The 16,123-nt window shown below is 34.2% G+C and overlaps 1 protein-coding gene across 1 annotated transcript in view; it reads left to right on the top strand.

Annotated features, from left to right (window-relative positions):
• The first annotated feature begins 9,469 nt into the window (after positions 1-9,469).
• ANO3 (anoctamin 3) overlaps positions 9,470-16,123 on the top strand; it is a 263,819-nt gene continuing 257,165 nt past the window's right edge. Inside the window, exon 1 of the mRNA XM_070428141.1 lies at positions 9,470-9,635. Coding sequence (XP_070284242.1) covers positions 9,470-9,635 — 166 coding nt within the window. The remainder of the gene's footprint in view (positions 9,636-16,123) is intronic.

Below are 16,123 nucleotides of genomic sequence, written 5' to 3'. Positions count from 1 at the left end.
AAAAATGCAACAAATATTTAGATCTTCTGTAGGATTTAAGGCTAAGGGATCATAGTACACTACTGTTTGAAACTGGATTTTGAATGGATATGAGAACTTTATTCTGTCTAAGGGGTTTGAATAACTCCCTTGTCCTAATTTTTCCCTTGAAAGTGCTGAGATGAAGGAATGACAATGGGTCAGTGATGGTCAAAGGAGAGCTTCATCTGTAATGTTCTGTAATTTCCAATGGAAATTAACCATTTTTAAATTTTTAATATGTTTTTGTTGCTTTTTAGAGAGAGAGGGGAAAGAAAATGGATATAGAGATAGAGAGATAGAAACGCCGATAAGAAAGGAACATCATTGATCAGCTGCCTCCAGCATGCCCCCTACTGGGAATTGAGCTTGCAACACCAGCATACTAGTATGTCCTGACCAGGAATCAACCAAAGACCTATTGATTCCTGGGTCAATGCTCAAACACTGAGCCACACCAACTGAGAAAATTAACTATTATTTTAATAATAACTATACTACTATTTTTTCAAAATTGTAAACCTAAAAATAAATCTCAGAAAAAAGTTGTGTCAAAATATTAAAAGTAGTTGATTCTGAAAGATGACCATTTAGATTTTTTCTCCCTGGAATTATTTTTTTAAATATTTTAGAAATCATCTAAAATGTATCCACTTCCAAGAGAGATTATATAATTGGAAATTTGAATAGCAGATTAATGAAGCTAAGAATAAGGGCAGCAATACTAGGTAGGAGATGAAAGCAAATACCTAGATAGAGGTGATATATTTCAAACTGAAAGCAGTGACAGTAGGAGACTGAGTTCACAAACTCACTACTGTTTTATACAAGAGAAGCATCCTACTCAATGCAGTCCTTTCTGATACAGTGATTTGGAGGTGTTCCTTCAAGAAACTAGATATATTTTCGTGTTAAAATTTGTAGTTAAAATTTTTATTGTAGGAAATAACCATGCATAATGTATGACAATTCTAAATTAATTCTTGGATTTTTATAAGAGCCAGTCTCAGTGATTAAAGGAAAGTTAATGAGCAGAAAGCTTAACACCAAGAACTAAGAAGACTAAAGCCACTTTATAGGGCATAAAATAAGGATGTTGACATGAATTATCTGTAAGGGATTAGAAAGTCACAGTCAGAGCATGTAATGTATTCAAGAAATGCAGGTGGGCATGGAGGCTTTAGCAGTAGTGTTTATATCTCCCTTGATGTCAGTGAATTCTCTAAATCTTTACAGAAGGTACATCATACTGCATCACAGTCTTTCTAGTTTTGGAGCCTACCTATGACTCTGCCTTTCCCTTTGAAGTCTTCTCTTTATTCTTTTTCCGTCTGAGAGCTGAAGAAAACCCGCGGGCAGGGGGAAACACTTTCATTTAGTCTGTGACTGGGTACCAGAAGAGAATGACAGATTTTAAAATTTTCTCTACATAGATCAGTCAGAAGCAGATGGAATATATTGGATCAGTGCAAATCTTGGCTTAAATAATAAGAGAAGCAGTATTAAGCCTTGAGTCCAAAAGTACAGAAGTAAAGATGGGAGATAATGGATCAGGTGACACTATAAAAGCAGCAAATCTAGATGGAGTCACTGGATTCAAGATCTAGGTTATAACAAAGCAAGGGTACTGGGAAAGCATTTTTACTGGTGATAGCTACATCAATATTTATTATCATTCCTATTTTGTATAAAAGGGAAATGAGTCTCAAAAGGTTTAAGTATCTTACCTAATTTTGCATGTATATGCCCATAAGTAGCAGGGCTTTAATTCAAATTCAGTCTTTCCGACTTTGAGATCCACAATTTTTGCCCTCAAGATTTTAAGATATTTTTAAAGTCTTTTAAAATATATTCAAGTTCGCCCTAACCGGTTTGGCTCAGTGGATAGAGCATCGGCCTGCGGACTGAAGGGTCCCAGGTTTGATTCTGGTCAAGGGCATGTACCTTGGTTGCAGGCACATCCCCAGTAGGGGGTGTGCAGGAGGCAGCTGATTGATGTTTCTCTCTCATCAATGTTTCTAACTCTCTATTCCTCTCCCTTCCTCTCTGTAAAAAAAAAATCAATAAAATATATTAAAATATATATATATATTCAAGTTCACTTTCTGGAAGGATTCTTTTGGCATAGTTTACTGGTAGATGATAGCTAAATATTTTCAATTATTTTGTGTTTTGTATTAGTTCCTAGAACACCTAGTTGCTCTTCTTGTTTACTTTTCAGTCAACAAACAGGGTTAAATATGCAAGCATTTTATTAGGTAAATGCCTGTTGGAAAGAAAATAGGGAAGGTGCCTAGAAAGCCTGGGAGAGTAGTAGAGTGTGAAGCAAATTCAGCTCCCTGTGAAGAAGAAAGGGAGAGAAGGTTGCGTAGAACTGTCATAGACTGCAGTACAGTTTATGAAACTTTGGGAAAGATCAAAGTCCTCCAGGAGTCCCAACTCTTCTGGGAGTGGGTGTGCCTTAGTAGCCCTGCCACACTGTCATTGGCTAAAATCAACCATAGGAAGTAGTAACTTGGCAAAAACACTGCAGTGGATCTTAGAATGCAATAGCTAGCACTTTTAATCAGCCTTTGTATTATTGCACATCTGCAAGGTACATCCTCATGGCTGCCACAGATGACTTCCAAGGCTATATAAACTTTCCTTTTCTTAAATTACCAGACACTGTTTACCCTATACATTAAACTCTCTGGTAACTAGATGACATAATGTATAAAGACTTTCTCATGCATCTCCAATATCTTGCATGTTCTTGGATAAGATTCATGAGAACATTTATAAAGATTATTTAAATGGACAAAGAATTGAAAATCTTAAATTTGAATTATAAGTAAAATGGAGAACAATCTGTTGTTAAGAGTGAAAAGCATATTTTCTTTTCTCAAAACTAAATGACTTGAAAGACAAACCAAGAGCATTAATGGATCTTTGGAATGAATTTAAAATGGACTTATTTTTGTTGTAAAAGATTAACATACACTATTTGTTCAATTTATTCCAGCAGATGTGAGGGTTTATGGGGTGAGGAATACTAACACCTTCGGAATGGCCTCAATGTGCCAAGATCATGCTTGGTAACATATTTGAAGGGTAGCAGAATATGCTACCCAAACATATGACTGTAGGATTTTAAACCATATCACTGCAAAATATGTTGCTTTGGTATATTGATTATTTTGAACTGTTGGCATTTTGAAAAACAGCAAATGCAGGGAGAGGCTTTATCTGAAACACGCCTTATCTGTTTAACAAAAGGTACTCCAAAAGGAGCTAAATTGTCATCATTCCTCCCTGGGAGTTTCATCAACCAGGGAAGATTGATTCTTTTGAGTCTAGAAGTTTATACCACACTCAGACAGACATCATATGCTTCCCTAAGAGGCCTACATCCTCCCTGCCCTTTCCCTATTAAAATGGTATTTAAGCCTGAATTCTAAGCCACATTGAGTAGTTACTCATTTTCCCCTGGTTATTTCCCATGAATACATAAGGTATACATGTTAATAAACTTCTTTGTTTTTCTCTTTCTAAAGTTTTATTATAGGGTTCTCAGCTAAGAACTCGGAATAGTAGAGGGAAAACTGTTTTTTGCTGTACTACACATTCAAGCTATATAATGACCATGGTAGAAAGAGATTATTAATCTCATTTAGTAGATTAAGATAATAAGGGCTCGCAATCATATTCAGTATCATAGATCTAGGACAGTGATGGCGAACCTTTTGAGCTCAGCGTGTCAGCATTTTGAAAAACCCTAACTTAACTCTGGTGCCGTGTCACATATAGAAATTTTTTGATATTTGCAACCATAGTAAAACAAAGATTTATATTTTTGATATTTATTTTATATATTTAAATGTCATTTAACAAAGAAAAATCAACCAAAAAATGAGTTTGCGTGTCACCTCTGACACGCGTGTCATAGGTTCGCCATCACTGATCTAGGAAATGTCAAAGAGCAGATTTCAATCTAAATCTGTGTAGCTTTAACCCTGTAATCTTTTCAAGTACAGATGTTTTAATTTGTTTATAAAAGATTTCTAAGTAACCCCTATATGTTAAGACAAAGAGCTATTAAACAAAAATCCAGTTGTATATTATATGACTATTAAAAATACTATGAGCTGAAGTTATTACTATGGCCTCCGTGGTAGGTTGGGTGCATGCAAAGCAGAAAGCGACAGTAGTTTTTGATTTGTTGTCTTAGTTTGTTTAGACTGCTATGACAAAATACCACAGACCCCATAACATATAAATGTAAGAAATTTCTCACCATTCTGGAGGCTGAACGTCCAAAATGAAGGGCCAACATGGTTAATTGAAGGGCCTCTTTTTGGTACCAAACTTTCCCTGTGTCCTCATATGGTGTAAGGGACTAGAGATCTCCCTGGACCTCTTTCATAATACATTAAACCATTTCTGAGGCCTCTACCCCTACGAATTAAGCACCTCTCAAAGGCCACACCTTCTAATAACATCAGTTTTGGGGGTTAGGATTTCAACATGTTAATATTTTTTAGTGGGACACAAATATTCAGACCATAGTAAGGAATAAGTGTTGGACTTAAGGTGCCTCAGACTCAATTCTACCTCTATCATTTAACTTCACAGTTATTCTAAATTACTCTGTATAAATCTTAGTTTCTATATCTTTAAAATGGGATAAATAATATGCAATTCCCTATGTTGCTGACAGGATTGGATAACAAATTGTGTGGGAAAGCAAGAAGCAAATATATAGTCTAAATACAAAAGATATTAATATAGGAGATGAGATCTGCATTTTATTTGAATGCCAAATTCCAATCATATTTGAAGTAGATAAAACTATTTAACCCATGTCACAGTTTTCAAAATAAAACATCAAAACTATTTGTTCTTGAATTTTAGATTCTTCTTTGAATTTTATGATTCATCAATCTTCAGAATATTTGTATAGCTCACTAATGTCCAAGAGATAACAAAGTTCTTAAGATTTCTAAAGTTCAGAAAGAAACAAAATGCTAACTCCAAAAGAAACCTAAAAGTAAAACAAGATAAGAAGAGGGAAAGCATATTTTCAGAATAGAATTCACATGAGTAAAACATATTTCAAATTATCAAGTCAAAAAATTCTGATTGGAATATATTATAGGAAAATGGAGGTTGAGTTTTCAATAAGAAGAACATGTGACTCTATGTTGGTTATTAATTTTAAAAAATAACAGTTCTTTGATAGTTAATATGTACTAGTACCTTACTATTTATTAACACATTTAGTTCTCAGAACACCCTTAGGGGGTAGTTGTTCCAACTTGACAGATGAGGAAACCTAAACCCAGAAGGCTAAGTGACTTGCCAAGAGTAGACATAGGACACAGATACAAGACAGTCTGACCCCAGTGTCCTTGTTTTTAGCTATAGAGTTTACTATGTCCTATTTATTATATTCTCTCCCAGTTTACATTCTAGGGACATATTAGAACCTCTTTAAACCTACTGTCTGTCCTCAAACAGATGGAGCACATAAGCCTATTCATGGACATATTCTCTTTGCCTGGAAGCTTCTTGCTACACATATCCATAAAGCACACTCCTTCTTTCCTTTTACTTCCCATGCAGACAACATCTCCCAAGAGCACTTCCTTGACCACTCTATTGTATGCTACCTTTATTCCTAATATGTGTGTATGCTTTCAAATAATGCTTACTGCTCTTCATGTCACATAGGTTTGCTGCTTTATTCTATCTTTCCAACTATTCTGACAAACAATGCATGAACTAATGAATGGTATATTGAAAACACTTAAGTGTGTTGAATGAATAGGTAGTCATGAGCCAAATGTAATGCTAGCAGCTTTCCATATATCATTTCATTTATTCTTAAAACAATCCGCTGGACATAGATATCATTATTCTGCTTTCACACGTAAGGAAACTGATTTAAATATGTCAAATAAATTTAACAGATGACTGTAAGCATTTAATAACTGAGACAGGATTGAATCCAGATTCATGATTCAGAGTTCCAGCTTTTCCCATTACTTTGCTGCCTCTCTTCTTATTTGAAATGAAAAGTCAGGAAAATGGAGGTTTTATCTCTGCTGCAAGCCATTATTGTTTAGCATGACAATATGTGTTAGAGTAAGATACCATTAAAGTAAGTCTGTAGTCTTGCAAGGATGTTTCTCCAAACTATTACAATCAAAGCTCTGATTGTTTTCCTCTGATATACTTTCATCTCTCTTAGTAACTCTACTGAGATATGCAGTTTAAGATCTCATTAAAAAATAATGTGCAATTTCTTGAATCTAGGGACTTTCAGAGCATATTCATCCTTAACCCTCTGAGCCCCAGGGCCAAGTCAATTGTAAGCCTTTTATAGCAGAATTAAAAGTCTACCCCACAAGTGGCCAAACCTATTTCTGTGCTCTATTTCATGAAAAATAAATATTTCCTTTTTTATTTTGTTCTTGCAAATTTATTTTATGAAGCCTTTATATTCTTGAGAAATATAATTATGATATTATCTTGGTACTTTCTTAAAAGTGTTTCATTGATTGGCTCTGAACTCATTTTTTAGGAACAAGCAAATATCATCTTTCATGTATTAGAATGCATCTTTGGTTTAAGATAATAGTCATGTGATGTAATAAGTGTAGAGGTGGTCTGACAAAAAGGATTTTTGTGGCTATAGTTCATCAGATGGAATGTGAAGCTAATGCGTTCAAATAACTTTTCCATTATTTCTAATAAAACTTGTGCTAAATTGAATATTTTTAAATCTATGTAGAGTTTTAAAAAATACATTGGTGTGTGAGATTGATTCTCATAAGAGAATTTTCAGCAGCTCATTTAGAAATGCACATTTCCAGAGCTTTGGAAATACGCATTATTTATGTGAGTGGTAAATATAACAAGATCAGAACACTGTGTTCTATCAGTACTTGTTGCCTTTGGATGAAGGTATATTTATCCGGATGTACAATTAATTTGATTTATTTTAGGGTTTTGAGCAACTTCAATACAATGTGTGAACCTGTTATAAGTGAGGTAGTATATAAAATGATACCAGGGAATATAAGGTTAAAATCATTTATCAATAGACAGGATCAAAAGCCATAAGATAAAATAACATTAAATATAGTTAAAGTTGGAAACCAAGTAAAAAAAGTCTTTTAATTCTCATGCATGTTCCCTCCCTGGCTGTGAAGATTCTAAAAACCTCAGAATTCAAGCTGGAGTTTGCCTTGGTTTTCTTTATCATAACTCATTCTGAAATTATAGGCAAATTAGCTAATTTCACTGGACATAGCTAATAAACAATGCCAATAAGAAAATTGAGGTTAAATGTATGATTTTTCTCAATAAGTAGAATTTCTCAGAGAAGTCCTAGAACAGTGATGGCGAACCTATGACACGCGTGTCAGGTGACAAGCGAACTCATCATTTTGGTTGATTTTTCTTTGTTAAATGGCATTTAAATATATAAAATAAATATCAAAAATATAAATCTTTGTTTTACTATGGTTGCAAATATCAAAAAATTTCTATATGTGACACGGCACCAGAGTTAAGTTAGGGTTTTTCAAAATGCTGACACGCTGAGCTCAAAAGGTTCGCCATCACTGTCCTAGAAAAACATGAAATTGCAAAAATAAATGAAGAGCCAAGGACAGAGTAAATATTTTAGTAAAATCTAAATGAAACCATGATAATTTTTCTTATAAATACCAAATATACATATTAGAGTTATAGCCCCAAAAGTCACAAGACAAATAAAGGGAGGTAAGTAGAAGGGTTCTAATGCCTATGCACTTTTTGAGAAATGACAAAGTACCAATATATTTATTTATTTTTTAACTTTTTAATCAAATTTATTGGGGTGGCACTGGTTAACAGAAGACAAAGTACCAATTTATTAAACTCAAATAAGTGTGATAATCACTAAGCAAAGATCAAAGTTTGCATAATAACATTACGAGGAAATAGGAATAACACAAAAGCAGAAGAAAACAATTGATCTGTCTGAAAGGTGGGGCTGAAAATAACACTTGTTCTCTATATCTATTGGCCTGTTTCTGTTATATTTGTGTATTCATTTGTTTTAGTTTTCTTTTTTAGATTCCACATATAAGTGAAATTTTATGGTATTTGTCTCTCTTTGACTTATTTCACTTAACATAATACCATCTAGGTTCATCCATGTCTTCAGAAATGGCAAGATTTTATTATTTTTTATTGATGAGTAATATTCCATTGTATCTTCTTTGTCTTCTTTATCCATTCATCTATAAATGGATATCTAGGTTGCTTCTATATCTTGGCTATTGTAAGTAATGCTGCAGTGAACATAAGGGTGCATATACCTTTTTAAATTAGTGTTTTGTTTTTTAAAGATAAATACTCAGAAGTGGAATTGTTGGGTCACATGGCAGCTCTATTTTTAGTTCTTTGAGGCATCTTCATACTGTTTTCCACAGTGGCTGCACCACTTTATATTTCTGCCAACAGTGCAAGAGGGTTCCCTTTTCTCCACATCCTCACCAGGACTTGTTATTTGTTGATTCTTTGATGATAGACATTCTGACTCTTGTGAGGTGATATCTCATTGTGGTTTTAATTTGCATTTCCCTACAGATTAATGACCTTGAGTTTTTCATGTGCTTGATCACAAGTTGTGCGTCTTCTTTGGAGACATGCAAGATTGTTTGTTTATATTTTTAAAAGCAGATTATTTATTTATTTGTTGTTGAGTTACTTTGCAGCCCTTACATATTTTGTGTATTAACTCCTTATCAAATATATGATTTTCAAATATTTTCTCCCATTTCATAGGTCATCTTTTCATTTTCTTGGTTGTTTCTTTTGGTGTGCAGAAGCTTTTTTGTTTAATTCACCTTTCAATCTCCACAATTATAGTCATTTTTCAATAAGCAGCAGGGCTAGAGGCTCATAATCCTGACCCAGGAAATATCATTTAGGATGAATTTCCCTCCACATTAAAACATTCCTCTGATGAGCAGCCCAGTGGAATAGAGTTGCACTCTCTGAGTCTTTAGCCCCACCCAGCTGATTTTTGTATGCAGGAATGTGAATGAGAACTTACAATACCAAGTTAATAAAAGCATCTCTCTGCAGCCTTCTCTATCTCTTCACTAAGCCCATTTTACTTTTCACTGCAGCCTCTCTGAGATGGGGTTAGTGCAGTCACTTAGAGGCAGCACTGTATCTTCAAGAAAAACAACTCTAAAATTCATCCATCCTATTACAGTCAGTTGCCTGGGAGAGGCGTGAGTACAGAAAACTCCTGAGAACCAGCTCTGCCTATTTTATTTCTTTTTAGAAGTCCAAGTGAAAATAATTACTGCAAAGCCTGGAGTTATGACTGATTCTAACATAGTGATACTTCTCTCTCCTATGATTTTTTAGATTTCAGTAGTGTGAACTTTGATTTACATAGCTCTCAATGAATTTTGCAATGTCAACTGTGAAGTTTGAACTGGATTATCTTTCTTCTGAAGGCTTCAGACTTGAGCATGCTTCAAACTCAGATTTTACTTTAACCTCTTTGACTGAACTCTCCGGTGATTCTAGTCAATTGGAACTTCAGCACTCCAATTCTGTCCCTGCTGGTAAGCTAAACTTTAGATTGATATTTTTTAGTATCTTAACTTACTTGTTTAATGTCAGAAATGTAGAAAAGAAATCTTGATGTCACTTTTTGGTGGTATACTAGTAGCTGATGCTAATTTTAGTTTATTTTATTTTTCCTCAAGAAATATATAACTAATTTTTCACAAAAAGAACAGAGGGTTTTGCCAATAGAGTGAAATGTCAGAAAACAAATTCAGTGAACTCAGAAAAATATTAATAGTGAAGTTGATACTGGTTTTTTTAAATGCTCAAGATTTTCAAGGTTTAGTTTTGTTTGGGATGACTGATGAAATTGGGAATTTTATTCATAAACTACAGAAAAAAGTTCTGCTGTCTTCCATTCAATTCTTCTATTTATGTTTCATTTTACATAATTAAATGAAAGATAATGTGTTTTTTACCTTCTCGTTAAGAACAAGAGAATATTCATTTTGGTTATGTAATTATATGACTTGACTTAGATTCTATATATGACAGCATTGATAGAATTCAATGGGTAGAATTTCTATTTTGATACGTACAGGTGTTACTTATTATCCAAAATTTCAGTTTTCATTCTTGTTCTGCAATTTTGGTAAATAATGATATACACTTATAGTTTGCAGTTGTCAAAAAATTGTGCAGGTTTTGTTTATAATGAACAGCTATGATATGTAGATAATGAATTAATTGTGCTGTGTAGAATAATTCTGTGTAATAAATATGTTAAATATTGTTCAAAAAGAAAATTCCATTATGATTTAATTGTTTATCTCATTTTTTAAAAAGGCCATGTGATATGAATGTGAAAGTTAGCAAAACTTTATATCTCTGGATGTTACTAGATGTGAATCTTTGTCCAATGAAAAGTACTTGTAGAAATAATCAATTCTGTTTTGCAACCACAGAATTCTTCTAAGAGAATTTGGCACACATTTATTTTTAAATGTTTGAAAAGAAGTTTTCCTGATTTGTTGTTTGTAGATTATATTGTAATATATGGCTTATTTTACAATATGGGCGGTTCTATAAACAGGAGGTATCACATCCTTTTGTATATTTTCTTTCAATTGTAAGAAAAAGGTCTCCATGTTATATGATTGAAATAACTCATCCTGCCAATCTTATTCAGGAACATATGAGCAGGGAGAATAGAGATTTTTAGCAAGGTAGATCCCAAAAGCCAAAGTATAGCCCTTGAAGCACTTGCATTAGACTCAACAGGATGCTTGCAATACATAAAGATTCAGGTTCCCATTCCAGTCCTTTTATATATATAATCAAGAAATCTAGATTTTAAAAGTCCTTTGTGTTATGTACATATGCAGAAAAGTTTGAAAATCATTTTTTTTGTCAATGGTCATGATAGGTTCATTGACAAGGGCTTTGTACAATGATCTTCCCATTATGACATTCTCTTCAGATATCTTTTTAATCCTCACCAGAGAATATGTTTTTATTAATTTTAGAGAGGAGAAGAGAGGGTGGCAGGGAGAGAGGAGGGGTATGAGGGGGAATATGAGGGAGGAAAGGATGAAGGGAGAGAGAGAAAAATCAATGTTAAGATAAACTTTGATTTGTTGCCTCCAATACTAGGCCCTCTTGGGATTGAGCCTGCAACCTAGGTATGCCCTGACCCAGAGTGAACTTGAAACCTTTTGGTGTGTGGAAGGATGCTCCAACTAACTGAGCAAACTGGCCGGGGCTCAGATAATTTTTGATGATAGTAACCTATAATAAACTATAGCTTATTTCAGTAGTCTTTCGTATAATGTTTATTGATCTAGTTGTATACTTCATAGAATATTTTCCCATTTTTATATTTATGTATTACCTTCAGGTGAATGCAAATTCAAAAGCTTCTATTTATTTGAATATTTTTCTTTTTTAATTGAATTTTTTGGGTGACATTGGTTAATAAAATTTTACAGGTTTCAGTTAAACCCTACTAAAAAGTCTTCCTTCTCATCCTTCATATAAAACTTCTACTATTCTCTGTATTTGGATGCCAAGAGTGCCCATTTCTGTGGCACTTACATTAATATAAAATGTTCATTTTCAGCATTTGATCTTAATGTTAAGTCTTTTAGCTGTTAGATATTAGGTGTAGATTTCATTGTAAATTTATCAAATAGAAAATAAACTCCCACAGAATAAGAGATGTATTGTACTCTCTTTTATTCTTCAAAGGACCAATAATGTACTTTGTGAACAGAAAGGAGCTTGATTTCTTATTCCTGATATGACTTTACAAAGATGGACCAGTTGATAGAAACCTTTACTTCCTTTATGGAATTTTTTAATATAACTCTGATCTCTTAATGGTTCTGCCTAGCGGCCTTCAACTCATTCTGCCTCAAGAAGAGCAATCTAGGTTTATATAATATGCATACTTTGACTGCCTTGGCAGAAATGAAAAGTTAAAACAACTATCATTTCTTTAAAAGCCTGATGAAAATATTCTATTAGACATTGAGTACATAATCGAAATCATGAATTAAAAACTGGCCTTTCTGATAACATACAAGGGAGTGCTGATGGAAATATTGCTAAGTGGTCATTGCATTACTGCATAATACCTAATGCAATTCACTAAATTGCATAGAGATAGAGATAGAGGTAGACACAGCTATATAGATATTTTAAAGGTTTCTGGGTATCATATCTTCCTGATACCAGATGGGAAAATAATTACTCTGTTTTTTTGTTTTTGTTTTTGTTTTTGTTTTTTGTAATAGACATTGATACCTTGGCTTATCCAATACTTTATACAAAAAGAATCAAGCCTTGTGGTGAAATATTTATGAGATTCTCAGGTTGGCATAATGAAATAGAGCCACAGTCTTTATTCATAAAGTTCCTTCTGGGAAGCAATTGACAAGGAGCTCTCTTTTAAGTAGTGGGTGGGTTTTCATCTAAAGCATGGAATCAGGTATGCTACCCATAATTTATAGCCAATCATAGAACATGTACTTTACTGTAGCTTACAAATATTTTTCTTTTAAAGTACAGTAGATTCAAGATTCTCTTGTAGTTAATCAGCCTCACTTTAAATCCAATATTTTTTAAAAGTGGAAAATATACCTTTAAAATAGGTACCATGAAATTAGTAAAACCCTGCATATATGAAGTATATATGATGGCAGTGGGTGTTCAGTGCTTTTGATAAGATCAGCGATTTGTCTTGGATGCAACGAGGCTGTGTTAGTTTTAAGCAATGACATCATGAAACAGTCATCTCAGAATATCAGGTTTTCAGAAGCAGTTGGGAATTTTACTTTAGGAGTTGGACAAGGAAAACTTGATCTTTATTGAGTGCTTGGAATTAAACTTTTCAATTTTTTATTTTTTAAAATTAAGTTATTACATATGTGTCTTTATCCCCACATTACCCCCCATCCACCCCCACTCAGGCCCTCACCCCCCTGTTGTCTGTGTCCATTGGTTAGGCCTATGTGCTAGCATATAAGTCCTTTGGTTGATCTCTCCCCCTTACCCCCACCCTCCCCTACCTTCCCTCTGAGGTTTGATGGTCTGATTGATGCCTCTCTGTCTCTGGATCTGTCTTTGTTCAAAAGTTTATGTTGGACATTATATTCCACAAATGAGTGAGATCATGTGATATTTATCTTTCTCTTACTGGCTTATTTTGCTTAGCATAATGCTCTCCAGTTCCATCCATGCTGTTGCAAATGGTTTTCTTCCCATCCCACATAAAACTAGGTAATGGAAAGTCTTCCATGTGTTCATCTTTAAACGGGTAATCAAAGCTGCAGAAATGAGATATTTACTCTGAGTTTTGAATAATGCATTAAATAAGGAGGCAGATGTATCAGTGACAATCATGTATTATCTAAATTAACTTGACTAAATTGAACTTATAGATGGGAAGAGCTAGATTCTTCTGAAGAACATGTGAGGTCAAGAAGCCTGTGTAGCTTGACTAAGATCATGTAAATAATTAGATATAGAGGTCAATCTATAATTTTCTATATCTTACATTGTCGGACCCTAAGGAGCCTTCTTGCTCCCAGGGGTTATCATGATAAGAAACATGGCATGGGCTTAATCATAGGATAGTTCTAGCTATGGCTCAGACACATGGTAGATTTTTAGAACTTGTGCAATTTACTTAATACTTACCTGTCTATTTTTAGTAGGATATCCACTTTGCAGAGTTGAATATGAGATTGAGAAACGTCTGAAAAAATGCCTTTTTCAGGGAATGGATTTAGAACAGATACTTAATATATAGGAGATATCTCCCCATATCTAATTTCTAGTGGTCTGCCTACATACATCACTCCCATTGGCTTCTCAACCCAAATATGTGTTGCTATGAAGATAGGAGATAATGAATCTGAAAACCAAAAGTGTTTTCTAAATGCACATATCACTGTGAGAGTCCCAATTCTTACAACTACATGACTTTTAGACCAAACTCCCTTGAAAATGATTTATGATAAATTCCAAAAAGGACAAAGATCTGGGAGTATTGGCCTAAATATATTTAGTAATATAAGAATCCTGGTCTTATCATTTGTTGGTTTATTTTCCATTGAAACTGAAGAACTTATATTTCTTCTTTATCTGTCCAGTACATGTTTTCTTTAGAATTCGTATCAGATTCCACAGTAGGCGAGCATGATTCAGTTTCATAGTTTTTCCTTTCCACTGAACATTTGGTTTCAGTCATTTAAGTTTCAGGCTCCATTTCCAAGGCCACAATGGAGACAAGTCCCAAAGCAAAAGTATTTAAAGAACTGGTTAATTCTATAGCACAAGTCCCAAAGCAAAAGTATTTAAAGAAGTGCCGAATTCTGTAGCAAAGCCATGAGAGTGGGTTTCAGACCGACTTCTACATACAAATACCACATATTTCCTAATATCTGATGAACACACATATAACCACAGAGAGCTTAGTTTTTTTTCAGCTTGTTTTGCCTTAAAAGTCAAAATAATTCTTAACAATCTAACTCCCATATATTATAGGGATTCTTTAAAAAATGAATTTTTTAAAAGTAGTTTTAGTAGTTCCATAAAATAAGTTACCATTTATTACCAAAAAATGGTGAGGAGAATAAGTGGAATTAGTGGAAGTTTTAGTGTATAAACTGTTTATTATACATGGGTCAACAATATACATACTGTGAGATCTACTAAAATGTAAGACATTGTACAAGAATAGGAATTAATTAAAAGGAGACTATAACATGGTATCTACTCTTAGTATTAATGATGTCACTCTTTAAATTAATACTTACTGAGTATACAGTGTACTCATTAATGTGTGTGTGTGTACAGGTGTGTACTGCCTGGGCTAGTAACAACCCTATTCTCCCCGACATCCAGACATCACTGTCATCCCTGGCATCCCTCACCTCGTTTTCATCCATGAGTATCCAACAGTAGCCAGGGGTGGGCAAACTTTTTGACTCGAGGGCCACAATGGGTTTTTAAACTGGACCGGAGGGCCGGAACAAAAGCATGGATGGAGTGTTTGTGTGAACTAATATAAATTCAAAGTAAACATCATTACATAAAAGGGTAGGGTCTTTTTTTTTTTTAGTTTTATTCATTTCAAACGGGCCGGATCCGGCCCGCGGGCCGTAGTTTGCCCATGGCTGATTAGACCATCCCTTGTCTTAGGCTCATGTTCTCAACTTACCCTGAATGTGGTCAGTATTAAGATATTCAATAGCCAATAGTTAGAAAAAAGAAGGTAACCAAGAATAAAAGGAGAGCCTACGTGGAGGTTTTGCAATAGAGTGATTGTATGGACACTCATGTCAGTTTAGTCTTAGTTTCCTGAAAGTTATGTTAGAGATGAGTCTCTTCTAGAGCTCATATTCTATATTCCTATGTCATAATATCTCTTTATTTGTGTTATTCTTTCCCTACTGTTTCTCTCTAATGTTCACCCTTCCGGATCCTGACTTGGTCGCCATTTTAATTCTCATCCACACTATACTGCTTATACCCCACAGATATCACATTCCATTCTGCATCCTCTGCCCCATGCCATCTCCCTCAAGCCCACCTTTTGGAGCTTAATTACAGCATCTATATTGCTGAAGACCCTCATGAGAATATGGGAGCCATCACAAATGATTGGAAATCAGGACCTCTTTCCACCGCCCGGGTCCAATGAGGCAAGAGGTGGAAGCAGTGTTCTTCCCTCTCCTATATAAGTGGTAGATGTTAAAGAATGGTAAAGGATTTAGCTTTGCTCTGGAAAGTCAACCTAGAAATTCAATATCATACCTCAGTCACATGATGAATTAATTAAATCTTGCCAAGCTATCCTGGAAAATTAAAACCGTGTATTGTATCATTTCTTATGGGAAAGATTTTCTATCTTCCATGTAGTGGACTTTAGAATTTAACTATGACAGCACACACAACTGCTTGTAAGTTGGGACTGATCACTCAAGGGAAAAATGAGACAACCATTCACTGTAGTGTATGGCAAAGAGAAAAAATAAAT

Source organism: Myotis yumanensis, unplaced genomic scaffold (assembly GCF_028538775.1).
Source record: "Myotis yumanensis isolate MYYU_CA2020_CCGP unplaced genomic scaffold, mMyoYum1.0.hap1 SCAF_10, whole genome shotgun sequence".
Lineage (NCBI taxonomy): Eukaryota > Metazoa > Chordata > Mammalia > Chiroptera > Vespertilionidae > Myotis > Myotis yumanensis.
Note: the sequence above shows the minus strand (reverse complement) of the source record. Positions and strands in the feature narration are given on the sequence as shown.